Raw genomic sequence first — 12,633 nt, 5'->3', positions numbered from 1 at the left:
CACTTCACTCATCTTTCATCTCCAGAAACCTACTTTCAGGCTAAAAATAGATTATCTGTGGTCTTTTTTTTTTTTTTAATGTATTTCCTTTAGTTGAGTCTCTTCCACCATGAGCTCTGCCTGATTCAAATCACCCCCAAGTAGCATCTGCTGCTAAGTCTTTTTTTTTGTTGTTGTTGTTTTTCTCTCTTTATCAAATACTTCTTCCACCTGCTAATCAGGTTGGAGATCACTGAGAGCCCTGCAACTGTTAAAAACCAACCAAAAAACCCCCAAGCAAGTTCAGGCAAATATTTACTGGGGGCACAGAAGCTGTGGGTAAAGCAGGAGCAAATCCTGCTGTGGTGGAGCTGATGAGCAATGTGGTCCCAGGAGATGGGGAGAAAAGTGGATGGGGACCTGGCAGAGGATCCCAACTTGTGATGCAGCTCCTGAGGATAAACCCCAGCAGTTCCTGGCACCAGGAAGGGAGGCAGAGATTCTCAAGGTCAGTTTCTCTCTGTTTTGTAAAGATCAGGGGGGTTCATTCAGGTGCTGGGGGAGGATTGCTTTGGAAGCCTGGGGGTGATGGAGATGTTTAAATATCAACAGGCACCATCCCCATGAGTCAGGGACCCCACAAGGAGGGGGAGCATAGAACTATAGAATGCATTAGGTCAGAAGGGGCACTTGAAGGTCATCTTGTCCAGCTCCCCTGCAGTCAGCAGGGACATCTTTAGATCAGGTTGCTTGGGGCCCCATCAGGTTTGACTTTGAATGTCTCCAGGGATGGGGATCCCTTGCTCCCTGCCTGTCTCCTGCCAGGAAAGAGGGACAGGAGAGGTCAGACAGCTGCAGGGCATCTCCAGCACCAAACCACTGCTTCAGTGTGGGGACTGCCATGTCAGTTGCCCATGGAGCAGTGCCCCAGAGCTCCCCAAATCTGCTGTCAACCAACAAGAGCAGGCCTGCCAGGCTGCCATTTGCACCCCAATGTTATCAAGTGAGCAAGTTACTACTGACCAGAAAATGGCAGGTGGAAGCCTACTCACCCCCAAAGGACACCAAGCCAGGCTCTGTGGCCATGGAATCATAGAATCATTTAGGTTGGAACAGACCTTCAAGATCATCAAGCCCAACCATTAGCCCTACTCTACCAAGTCCACCACTAAGCCATGTCCCCAAGCAATGTCCTTTAGGGTTTAAATGGTTTACTCCTTGGAAGCACCCAGAGCATTTGGGTGGCAGCTGAGTTGCTCAGGGCTGCGAACCATCTCCATTGCTGCTGGGCAGAGCTCTCTGTCCCCAGGGACCACTTCACTCCAGCTGAATTTTAGCATCCAAATTGCTTGAAGACGGAGCGAGAGGAGGGATCTCTCCAAGGAGAACTGCCCAAGGGACAGAGCATCCCCACCCCTGGCTCAGAAACGACCACAGAACAGCAGAGACCCCCCCAGACATATGTAAATGAGCCAAGTGGTGGAGAGGAAGCAGCACAGAACCTTGTGTGGGCTCATCCCTGCCAGCACCACGGGGGCAGAGCGAGACCGCATCCGGCACCAACCCAGGAAGACCTCAGCACTGCTGGACCCACCCCACGGCCACCAAAACTCCTGAAAACTCCTTAGCTCCAGCTCCCTGCACGACCTCAGCTCCTGCAGGAAAGGGAAGGTGTGGGAAGCTCCTGGTCCTCCAGGTAAAACCCCTTTGGGGATTGCAGTCCCCCGGCCACCGCGCGCGGTGCCTCCCGAGGCATTCGTCCCCATCGGGAGGAGAGCTGAGCTTGGTGCACACATCTGAGGGGTGTCTGCAGGCATGTGTTGATGCCAGCCCATGATTTAGGTTTAATCTGGGGGACGGGGGGGTGGGAGAGGGCGCAGCAAGGCCTGGCTCCAAGTGGGACTGAAATCATTTCAGACACCGCCATGATTTTGCTTATCTGAGCATAGACGTCTGGAGTCTGCTGCTGGGTCAAGGCTGGATTTCAATAAAGGGTTAAGATCCTGGGGGCTGGGGGGAGGGAGGCTCATAACAAGTTCCCCCCCACACCAAAAAAAAAAAAAAAAAGGAGCAGGTGTGTTGGTTGTTACCTCCCAAAGAGCTGTGTCAATACTCAGGAGCCTATCGCCCCTGCAATCTGGCCAGGCCCCATGCAAACAAGCTGCCTCCTGCTGCTCTTTGGATTTGGCCTTCATTTTGCAATTTCCTTTCCAGCAGCTCATTTTGCAGATTGCTATCTGCTGCAGCAGCATCTCCTCCCCCCCCTGTAGGAAACAAGTCACTTAAGAACCATAGAATCATAGAATTGGTTGGGTTGGAAGTGATCTCTAAGGTCATGGAGTCCAACCAGCAACCCAACCCCACTGTGGCCACTAAACCCTGGCCCCAGGTGCCATGGCCACAGGGTTCTTGAACACCTCCAGGGATGGGGACTCCACCACCTCCTTGGGCAGCCTGTGCCAATCCCTGACCACTCTTTCAGTGAAGAAATTGTTCCTAATCTCCAACCTATCCCTCCCCTGGCACAGCTTGAGGCCATTTCCTCTCATCCTATTCCTTTTTACTAGGGAGAAGAGCCCAACCCCCACCTGGTTCCAACCTCCTTTCCTCTCTCTTTTGAGGAGAGAGTCTAAATGGAACTTGCAGTTCTGGGCTAGCTCTTTCCTGTCACCAGTTACAGCCATGTCTAAGCATGTGGAAAAAAGTTGCTTTACAAGCTGCACAGAGACAAAGAAAAGCATGGGGGCTAACACATGAAAGGAACCTCCTAGCACCAAATTTCTTTTTCTCTTTGTAGAGAGCAATGAGGTCTCCCCTCAGCCTCCTTTTCTCCAGACTCAATACCCCCAGCTCCCTCAGCTGCTCCTCCCCAGCCCTGTTCTCCAGCCCCTTCCCCAGCTTTGTTGCCCATCTTTTGGTTGCTTTCTGCTACAAACTGTTGTGTGTTGACCCCCAGATTCCAATTATCAAATAGTTGTTGTGGATCAAAATAAACAATAATAATAATAAATAATTAAAAAAAAAACTAAGAGAAGAGAGAGAGGATTAGAACAGGAAGAATAAATTCCAGTTGTGGGAACTGTCAGTTCTGTAGCAGAGCGCAGAAGCTCCACTCAGGTCTCAGATATGACCACAGGAGCAGCTCTTAAGCTCAGTGATGAGGTCAGAGAGAGTCTGGCTGTGCCCAGGGTGCTACAGGGAGGACTTCAGCTGATATTGAGCAGTGTGAAGCTCAACAGGACCATTCTGGTTGATTGCCACCAGGGCTGGCTGCCTTTCTCTGTTCTCCTGGAGACCTCTAGCCCTTTGCTGGGCATCACACTGGACACTGAGAGCCTTTGTAGGGAGGATGATCGCTTGTGAGTGGTGAGTACAACACCTCAGGCTTGGTACCCTGGGTGGTTCCTCCTTTCTGCTTGGCTTCTCAGCCCTCTCTTGGCCAGGCTCTGGCTGTGGGGGTGCTGTGCCATGTGCCTGGGAGCAGCAATGGAGCATGGGGTTGCTGAAGACCCCATTGCTGCTTGCCCAGGATCACAATGGCCAGGGGGGTTTGGAACCTCTCCAGAGAAGGAGACTCCACAACCTCTCTGGGCAGCTGGCTCCAGGCCTCCAGCACCCTCACACCAAAGAATTTTTCCCTCCTGTCCAGATGGAACCTCCTGGGTTCCAGTTTGTGCCCCTTGCTCCTTGTCCTGTCACTGGGTGCCACCAAGAAGAGTCTGGCCCCATCCTCTTGCCCCCCACCCTTTATGTCTCATTGAGCACTGAGAAGATCTCAGGCTGCTCTTCTCCAGGCTCAGCAGCCCCAGGGCTCTCAGCCTTTCCTCATAAAGAGAAAACCCTGCAGAAGGTGGGCACCCAAAACTGGAGTGCAAGGAGCATGGAGCATGGCTGAAAAGGAAGCCCCAGATTTTGGGGCACGTTGCCTTAAAGATGAAAAGTGAACCCCAAATCTGCTCAGAGCAGCAAACTTTGCTCCAAAGCAGGCTTTGATGGAATGGTGGCCAAACAGTTCCTGAAGGATCTGAAGTAATTTGGTCCTTTTTCTTTCACTCAGACAAAACCTTTTGCTCTCATTCAGGTGGCTGCTTGTTGCCATCTCAGCTGTGGCCTTGATGCTTTATGCCCTCCTCTTGCTGACATTTTACATCATGCTCAGCAGGAAAATAGGTAATTGAATGTCTTGTTGGCTTGGCCTCTTGGGCTCTCCATTCAGAGAGTCCAAGTCATTTGCCTAAAACTTCAACATTTCCCAGTTGGTAAAGCAGAACCAGTTCCTTCTCCTGGGTCTGGTTCACGGGCAGCAACTGGTGCCACTGTGGAGCCCATGTGGGGTGGGGTGGGGTTGGGAGCTGGACCCACCCAGGGACATGCTGGACCCTCCCAAGAACACACTTGGGACCTGCTGGATCCCCTTAGGGATCCTCTAGACCTTCTCAGGGACTCACCAGACCCTCCCCATGACCTGTTGGATCTCCCCAGTGATCTTCTGGACCTCCTCAGGGACTCACCAGACTGCCTCAGGGACCTGGCAGACCCCTAGATGGGCTGGGCACTGGGATGAGAATGAATGCAGGCAGGGATTATCCACCAGCATCACTGCCCCACTGTGTGAGCAGCTGCAGGAGGTGCTCGGGCTCCTGGGGCAGATTAATTTTGGACTTGGAGAGGAAGAGCCCTGGTGCTAGAGTCTACACTGTGCTCTGATGAAGGCCATGCTCTTCATCATCCCAGTAACTGAGCTGGAAGTCATTTGCCTGCTCCAATACTTAATGATAATCATTGCAGTGCTGGTGGCTCGTGGTTGAACTGGGGCAATGCTGGGGCTGAGGAGTGGCTGGGGGTGGCACCAGGGAGAGTTTTGTGGCCCTGGGGACAGTTTGGGGTTGGAACAAGTTGCTAACCTGCCTCTTGGTCACAGCCAACCGTTCCTGTGGGAAGCAGGAGAGCAGCAGCCCTGAGGCAGAGCCCCAGCAGCCTCCCCCCTCCTCAGCAGCAGGGAAGGGAGTGCAAGGAGCAAGTTATGCAGGTAAGGAGATGCTGCAGCAGTGGGGCTTGTCCTGGCACCTGAAGAGCAACCCATGGCATTGCCCTTGTGCAAGACTCTTCCTCAAGCAGCTGTGGAGACCTTCACCTGCCAGCCTTGGGGAGGAAGAGGAGGCAGCAGCTGGGCTGAAGGGCGAGCACACAACAGTCACTCCCAGGCCCAGTGAGGCTGCCCCTGGCAACTCCTCCTTGGGCAGGGGGTGAAGAGGGGAGGGACCAGCCTGATGCTTTGGGGAGTCTCCATTTGGACTCCCCAGTGTGTTTGGCTTGCTCTCCCTGGTTGTTTTGTCCCTTTCCCCCCTGTGCAGCAGTGGGGGTGCTAATGTGTCCTGTCTTTAAGGGAGCAGCGAAACATCTTCGGAGACCTCGGAGGACTCTGGGAGCAGCTCAGCCTGCCCACAGGTATGGGCATGGGCAGAGAGCCTGTGCCAAAGCAGCCTTGAGACCCACAGAGCAGCAACAGGGTGAGGGCAAACACTTTGAACCACAGGGAAACATCAGCAGTGAAGCTGGAGTGGTTGGAAAAGGTCTGCAAGAGCATCCAGTCCAACCAGCAACCCAACCCCACCGTGGCCACCAAACCATGGCCCCAGGAGCCATGGCCACAGGGTTCTTGAACACCTCCAGGGATGGGGACTCCACCACCTCCTTGGGCAGTCTGATCCAATCCCTGACCCCTCTTTCAGTGAAGAAATTTTTCCTAATATCCAACCTCTCCCTCCCCTGGCACAGCTTGAGGTCATTTCCTCTTGTCCTGTCACTTGTTCCTTGGGAGAGACCAACCCCCACCTGGCTCCAGCCTCCCTCAGGGAGCTGTAGAGAGCAATGAGGTCTCCTCTCAGCCTCCTTTTCTCCAGACTAAACACCCCCAGCTCCCTCAGCTGCTCCTCCCCAGCCCTGTTCTCCAACCCCTTCCCCAGCTTTCTTGCCCTTCTCTGTACCCTTTCCAGCCCCTCAATGCCCTTCTTGGAGTGAGGTCCTCCAAACTGAACCCAGTGATGGTGCTCACTTGCCACACACAACATTCCCCATTCAGAAGGAAGCATCCCCAGGGGCCAGAGAGATCCCTGGGCACAACTGGATGGCTGCATGCCTTTGTGAGGGTCCAAGGGCAAAGCCACCCCTGGGGGATGCTGGTGCCTGACCTGGGATTTATGCCCTGGGGTTTCTCTCTGCCTCTGCAGGGCTCCTGCTCAGGAGAAAACCTCAACTACACATCTCTGATCTTCCCAGATGGAGGCTGTGGGCCAGGCTCCACCAGGGACTATGAGAACACAAAGGCTGGGCTGGACTATGTCAATGTGGACCCCAAAACCAAGAAAGTGAATTTCTGGTCCTGCTCCAGCTCTGTGGAGTACACCCAGGTGAAGCTGTGACTGCCAGGAGGCTGCTGGTGGGGTTTGGGGGTCAGAGCACCACCAGGATGGGGAGATGGCCTCAGCCCCCAGCAGCTGGGTGAGCAGAGCTTCCCCTTGCCCTCTCCTCAGTCAGTGCCTGGCACAGGCTGACTGCTGCCAGCTTTTATTCCTTGTCACTCTCTGACCTCCTTTACAACTTGCTTGGTATTTGCCTGAAATGCATCACTGTTCCCAACAGCTGCTGGCTGGGGGATGGCTGCTGGGAAGAGTTCCTCCCAGCCAGGCTGCAGTGTGCTCCCCAGCTCTGTGTGGTGGCCATTCCTCTGCTTTCAGGGAAGCACATGAAACCTCCTCCCCCTGCCCCTCCAAAGGGGATGCCCATCAAAATGGGATGCCCATCAGGGAGGGGAACAGAATCATGCAGGTGTTGAGGTTGGAAGAGACCTTGGAGATCATCAAGTCCATCACCCAGAGCTCCTCACCACTGCCATTAAGCCACCACCACTAACCCACATCCCTCAGCACCACATCCACACAGCTTTTAAACACCTGCAGGGATGGTGCCTCCCCCACCCCCACCATGATCTGCCACCACCTCTCCCATTTTCCTGAGCACTGACTGAATTCCCAGGGGACTCAGAGTGCAGCCCTGCAATTTTCTCCAGCCAAGCTGAGCTGGGGGCTCTGCAGCTTGCAGAGATAAGCCTGGGATTGTGAACTGCCTGTGCTGGGAAGGCTGTTCCCAGAGGTGCTGCTTCCCCTTCTTGTCAGTGATTGTATCTGCCAGGTCACCTTCATGGCCCAGGAGTGTGCAAACCCTGCTGGTGGTTGGGGCTTGCTGTCCTCCAAACCTCTGCTGCCAATGGAGCTGCCTCCTTCCCACCCCTCTGTGCTTTATTCTTTCTGATGTTTCAAGATATAAACTCTCCAAGTAGTGGGGAGAGGGAACTGGGCCATACTGGGAGCTCTGTTAAGGGGATGGAGCTGCTGCCCCCCAGCACAGCCCCCCTCCAGCAGGGATGGAGCTGCTCCAAGTGTTTCCAATTGGCTGGGCAGCCAGGGGTTTAATGGAGGGTTGGGAGATGATCGATTTGGTATCGATCTGGGGAGGGGTCAGGCACCCCTGGGGGGTTCTGACCTTGTTGTGCAGATCTGACCCCACTTGAAGGGCACATGAAGGAAGAAGTTCAGGAACCCAACAAACCTCTAGGAGGTTGCTGGAGGCCAGGAGATGTGGGTTTGTGGGATTGGAAATGGGGCCAAAACCACCTAGTGGGAGTCTCTAGAAGAAAAAAAAAAAAATAAACAAACAACAAACACAACAAAACACAATGATTCAAGTGCTTGTGATTAAAAAAAAAAAAAATCCAGATTTCAAAGCCCATCCCTCTTGGTGTGTTGTTTTTACAGCTTTAGCCTGGGAGATCAGAGGGAACAATGCACCTTGCAGGGAGTTTAGTACCTTCAGTGCTCCCTGGGGTGATTCTACATGGAATCACAGAATGGTTTGGGTTGGAAGGGACCTAAAAGATCAGCCAGTTCCAACCCCCCTGCCATGGGCAGGGATAGCTCCCACTATCTAGGTTGCTCAAAGCTTCCTCCAGCCTGGCCTTGAACACCTCCAGGGATGAGGCAGCCACAGCCTGTTCCAGTGTCTCCCCATCCTTATAGTAAAGAACCTCTTCCTAAGGTCCAGTCTAAGTCTTCATCCCTCCTAGGTAGCTTTTGGGCTCAGTTCCCAGCACAAAGGATGCCCTTCCTGCTTCTCTTGTGCTTTCTCAAACAAAACAGCTTCTGGGAGAGCCAAACCATGCAAGAGGGACAGGAACCAGGCTGGGACTGCAGGGCCATGGCTCGTGCCCTGCTTCTGGCCACCCCTCCTTTGTGTTCCCAAGTTCTCTGAAGCTGTCTCCCAAGCCAGTGTGGCTTCAACACTCTGATTGCTCCTAAACAAGACAAAAGCAGCAGCACTTTGAGAGCAGCTCTTTACTGGGATGCAGCAGCTGGAGAGCATGAGTAAACCTGATGGAAAGCATCCAGGGCATGGAGAAGCAGCAGGATCTGCCTGGGCAAACTGGAGCTGGGCCAGGGCTGCTCTGAGCAGCTCTTTGGGAGGGTCACATTTTGGATGCTGACACCAGCACAGGTGGTACCACACAGCAGCACCACAGGCAGCTGTACCCAACAGGAGAGGACATTTCTGACCTCTGGCTTTTACTCCAGTCCCATCCCTGCCCCTGGGCAGGTGGGCAGGGGGTCCAGCTCCAGGGCTGGTTGTCAGCAGAGGGCAAAGCTTTGCAGCAGAGAGGGGACCCTGTGCTGGGCATGGGGAAGCTGGGTCTGCTCTGCCAGCTGAGCTCTGGGAATGGGAGAGGAGGAACTTGCCTGCAGGGAGCTGCCTGCAGATGTAGCCAGGTTGCCTCCTGCTGTGCTCAAGCTGCTTTGATGGTGTCTGCTAAACATCCAGAGCTCCACTTCTGGCGCCCCGGGGCAGATCCCCTGGCTGACAACCTGGGTTGTGGGGCACTCCTGGAGGAGAGGAAGGCTTCCTAAGGCAGAGGGAGGTGGATGCTGTGGTGGGGCTCTGCCCATCTCCCCGATGCCCACAGCAGATGCAGCAGGGACACAAGGGCAAGGTGGACAGTGGTGCCTCCTGGGTTAAGCACCCAGCTTTCTGCTAAACGAGGTGCTACCAGGTGGAGAGAGGCATCTCTGCCACGACCATGTGTCTGGGGTCGCATCTGGTGGCAGCTGTCAGCAGCGCAGGGACGTGCCTGGGGCCATCCGCAGCCTAGAGCATGCCCAGCTCGGTCACCGCCTCCTCGCAGGGTGGGTAGAAGTCCTTGGTGCTGGCGCCGTGCAGGGGGAGGCTGGGGGGGCTGCCGTGGTGGCTGTGGCTCAGGATGGTGGTCTTCCTGCTGCAGAGGCTGCCGGTGGAGCCCTGCCTCCTCAGGCCGGCCCGGGGGCTGCCCCAGCAGGGCAGGCAACGTGCCACGTCCTGCAGCAGGTGCCCACTGAAGACCATGTAGATCCAGGGGTTGCAGCAGCTGCTGAGGCTGGCCAGCAGCATGGTGATGGTGAAAGCCACGTTGGAGGACTCTGGGAAGGCAAAGGGGAGAGGTGAAGCATGCAGCAGGCTGGGCAGGGTGCCAGTGTGCCAGGGGCAGGACTGTGTTGGCTTGGCCACATGTCCTTTGTCCCAGTCCCATCCCAGCAGAGGGGCATTGCTTTGGGTCAGAGTGTGCAGGGTGCCAGAGCTGGGCTATGCCCTGGGCTGAGGGTGGCAGGTGGGTGATGCAATGGGACACAGTGAAACCCACCCTGCAGTCACATCCCAAACACAGCAGCTCCTGGAGCAAATTCCCACACGAGTGAAGAAACAGACATGGCAAAGCTGCTCCCACAATGTCTTTGTGGGGTAAGGGTCAAGAGGATGGGGCTAGAATCTTTTCAGTGGTGCCCAGTGACAGGAGAATGGGCACAGACTGGAACCCAGGAGGTTCTACCATGAAAAACTTCTTTGGTGGGAGGGTGCTGGAACCCTGCAGCAGGCTGCCCAGAGAGATTGTGGAGTCTCCTCTGCAGAGCTTCCAACCCTCCCTGGCCATTGTGCTCCTGGGCAAGCTGCTGTGGGTGCCCTGCTTTAGCAGGGGGGTGGGAGTGGATGATCTCCAGAGGTCCCTTCCAACCCCCACCATACTTTTCAGTGGTTTTTCTGGTGGAATTGATGATTTGACTCCACAAACTCCTCTCTACAAATCCCACTGGGAAGCAAACCTGTGGCCTTGCCCATGGCCACCCAGAGGCTGCCCAGAGAGGTTGTGGAGTCTCCTTCTCTGGAGAATTTCCAAACCCCACCTGGATGCATTCCTGTGCAGACCTCTACTGTACTGTGATGGCTTTTGAAGCACGGAGGTAAGACAGCCGTGGGCACGGTGTGTGCCCAGGGCTCTGCACCCAGCCTCCCCACCACGACTCACCGTCGTCAGGAGCATCCTCGTCCCACACTGACCACAGCTGCATGCTGAAGAAGGGAGCCCAGCAGGCGACGTAGGCCACCACGATGACGAAGGTCATCTTCACCGTGCGGATCTTGGCGCGGGAGATGGTCCTGACGCTGCTCACCCGCGAGGGCTGCCCGCCGGGGTACTGCCCGCCCCGGCACTGCCCGCCCCTCTCGGAGCAGCTGGCAGCGGCAGCGGCGGCTGCCACGGAGCCTCCCCTACTGCAGGCACCGCTTTGGGTCTTGCCTTTGAGGTTCTTGCAGATCTCGTAGCAGATGAGGCTGTAGCAGATGGTGAGGATGGCGACGGGCAGGATGAAGATGCACAGCGTGGTCCAGGTGATGTAGGCTCGGGCTCCCCACGGGTACCTGAAGTCTGCCCAGCAGTCCAGCACCCCGGAGCCCTGGCGCACCTCCCGCAGGGAGAAGATGAAGATCTGGGGCAGGCTGAGGAGGCAGCTGAGCAGCCAGGTGGCCCCGATCATGAGGTAAGCCTGGCGGCTGGGCTGCTGCAGGGAGTGCAGCGGGTGGCACACGGCCAGGTAGCGGTCCAGGGTCATCACGATCAGCATGTAGGTGGAGGCGAACATGCTCAGCACCTGCAGGTACTTGACTGCCCTGCAGAGTGCGTCCGGCCCCAGGAAGCGAAATGTCACCTCCCAGATCAGCTGCGGCAGCACCTGGAAGAGCGCAACGCCCAGGTCGGTCAGCCCCAGGTGCAGGATGAAGAGATGCATCCTGCTCATCTTCTTCCTCAGGCGGTACATGGCCAGCAGCACCCCCACATTGCCTGTGGTAGCCACGGCCAGGATGGTGGCCAGCACCCCGATCTCTGCCTTGGCCAGCTCCTCATCCCGGCTGTGCAAGAGGGTGAGGTTGGGGTCACCTGCCAGGGTCTGGGGGCTCAGCAGCCCCTGGCCATGCCCAGGCTGGCGGTGGTGAGTGCTGTTCCAGCCCCAGCCTGCCTCCATCCCTTTGGGAAGCTCTGCAGGAGCTCAGGCAGCTCTAATCTTGTCTCAAGTGGCCTCTTCCCTGCCTCCCTGGGGCTGAGCTGTTGGGGTTGGTGCTAGCCCTGAGCACCACTGCAGGAGCTCCACTGCCCCTGGCTGGTGGGGCTGGATGTGCCTCCTCCAGTGGTCAGGGGCAGGGGCAGGCTGTCAGCTCCTCTGCCTTGTGCAGCTCAGCATTGTGCTGACCCTTTGCTAGGTGCCTGGAATTCTGCATGGAAGAACTCCTGCCAAGCAAAGAGGAGGAGCAAGAGCTCCTGGCTCAGTCCTGGGTTTTTTCTTGTCTACACTAGAAAGCAGTGTATTCCCAGATTCCTGCTTCTCCCTGGACTGCTCATCTTGTGCATCCTTTCTCCTCACTCTGAGCTGGAGAATCGAAGGGGGAAAGTCCTCTTTGCTGTTCCTCAGTGTGGTAAAAGCATCAGAAGGAGCTACAGAAGCTGCACCTCTTTGGCCTTTTCATTCCAAGAGCAGCAAAATGCAGTAAGTGGTGTCTGAGCATCCATGTCCCAGAGGGAAGCAGGGTGGCTGTCTGCTGGTGGTGGCTCTTGGTTGCTCTGTCCAAACAGCATCTGCCTGCTCTGGGTTTTATAGCCTGGCAGCTCCCCCACAGCTGGCCCCAGCCTCCTGGCTCTGTCCCTGGCTGTGCTGAGTGTGGCAGGCAGGTGACAACTGGGTCCCCTCCTGCTGCTCTCTGAGGAGGTGCCTTCCATAGGCTTTACCAGCAGCTGTGATTCCTGTGTGGAGGCTGAAGGCAGGGGATGCTCCTGTGCCTCCAATCCTGTCCCCTGCATCCTCTCTGCCCCAGGTTTGCACTGTTCCTGCTACTCAAACCCTTCCAAATCTCCACCCTTAGCTTCTCTTGGCCCAGCAGAAGCCTCTGTCCCAAGAGCTGGGGGATGAGAGGGTGCAGGGCCCCCAAGCAGCTGAGAGTCCTGGGGCTGTTTAGCCTGGAGAAGAGCAGCCCCAGAGGGGATCTGAGCAATGCTCAGCAAGACTAAAGGGTGAGGGGCAAGAGGATGGGGCTGGGCTTTTCTCAGTGGTGCCCAGGGACAGGACAAGGGGAAATGGACACAAACTGGAACCCAGGCAGTTACATCTGAACAGGAGGAGAAAATTCTTTGGTGTGAGGATGCTGGAGCCTGGTGCAGGCTGCCCGGAGAGGTTGTGGAGTCTCCTATGGAGAGCTTCCAACCCCCTGTGGCCATTGTGCTCCTGGGCAAGCTGCTGTGGGTGCCCT

The 12,633-nt window shown here is 56.0% G+C and overlaps 1 protein-coding gene across 1 annotated transcript; it reads right to left on the bottom strand.

Moving 5' to 3' along the window:
* Window positions 1–9,174: 9,174 nt before the first annotated feature.
* AVPR1B (arginine vasopressin receptor 1B) lies at window positions 9,175–11,357 on the bottom strand. The gene is made up of 2 exons (XM_054395904.1): window positions 10,364–11,357; window positions 9,175–9,482 (listed from the first exon to the last, which is right to left on the bottom strand). The coding sequence occupies exons 1-2, from the start codon at window positions 11,355–11,357 to the stop codon at window positions 9,175–9,177; spliced, it is 1,302 nt and encodes a 433-aa protein (XP_054251879.1).
* Between the last annotated feature and the right edge of the window lie 1,276 nt (window positions 11,358–12,633).

This window comes from Indicator indicator, chromosome 35 (assembly GCF_027791375.1).
Source record: "Indicator indicator isolate 239-I01 chromosome 35, UM_Iind_1.1, whole genome shotgun sequence".
Lineage (NCBI taxonomy): Eukaryota > Metazoa > Chordata > Aves > Piciformes > Indicatoridae > Indicator > Indicator indicator.
This window is presented reverse-complemented; position numbering and strand designations above follow the sequence as displayed.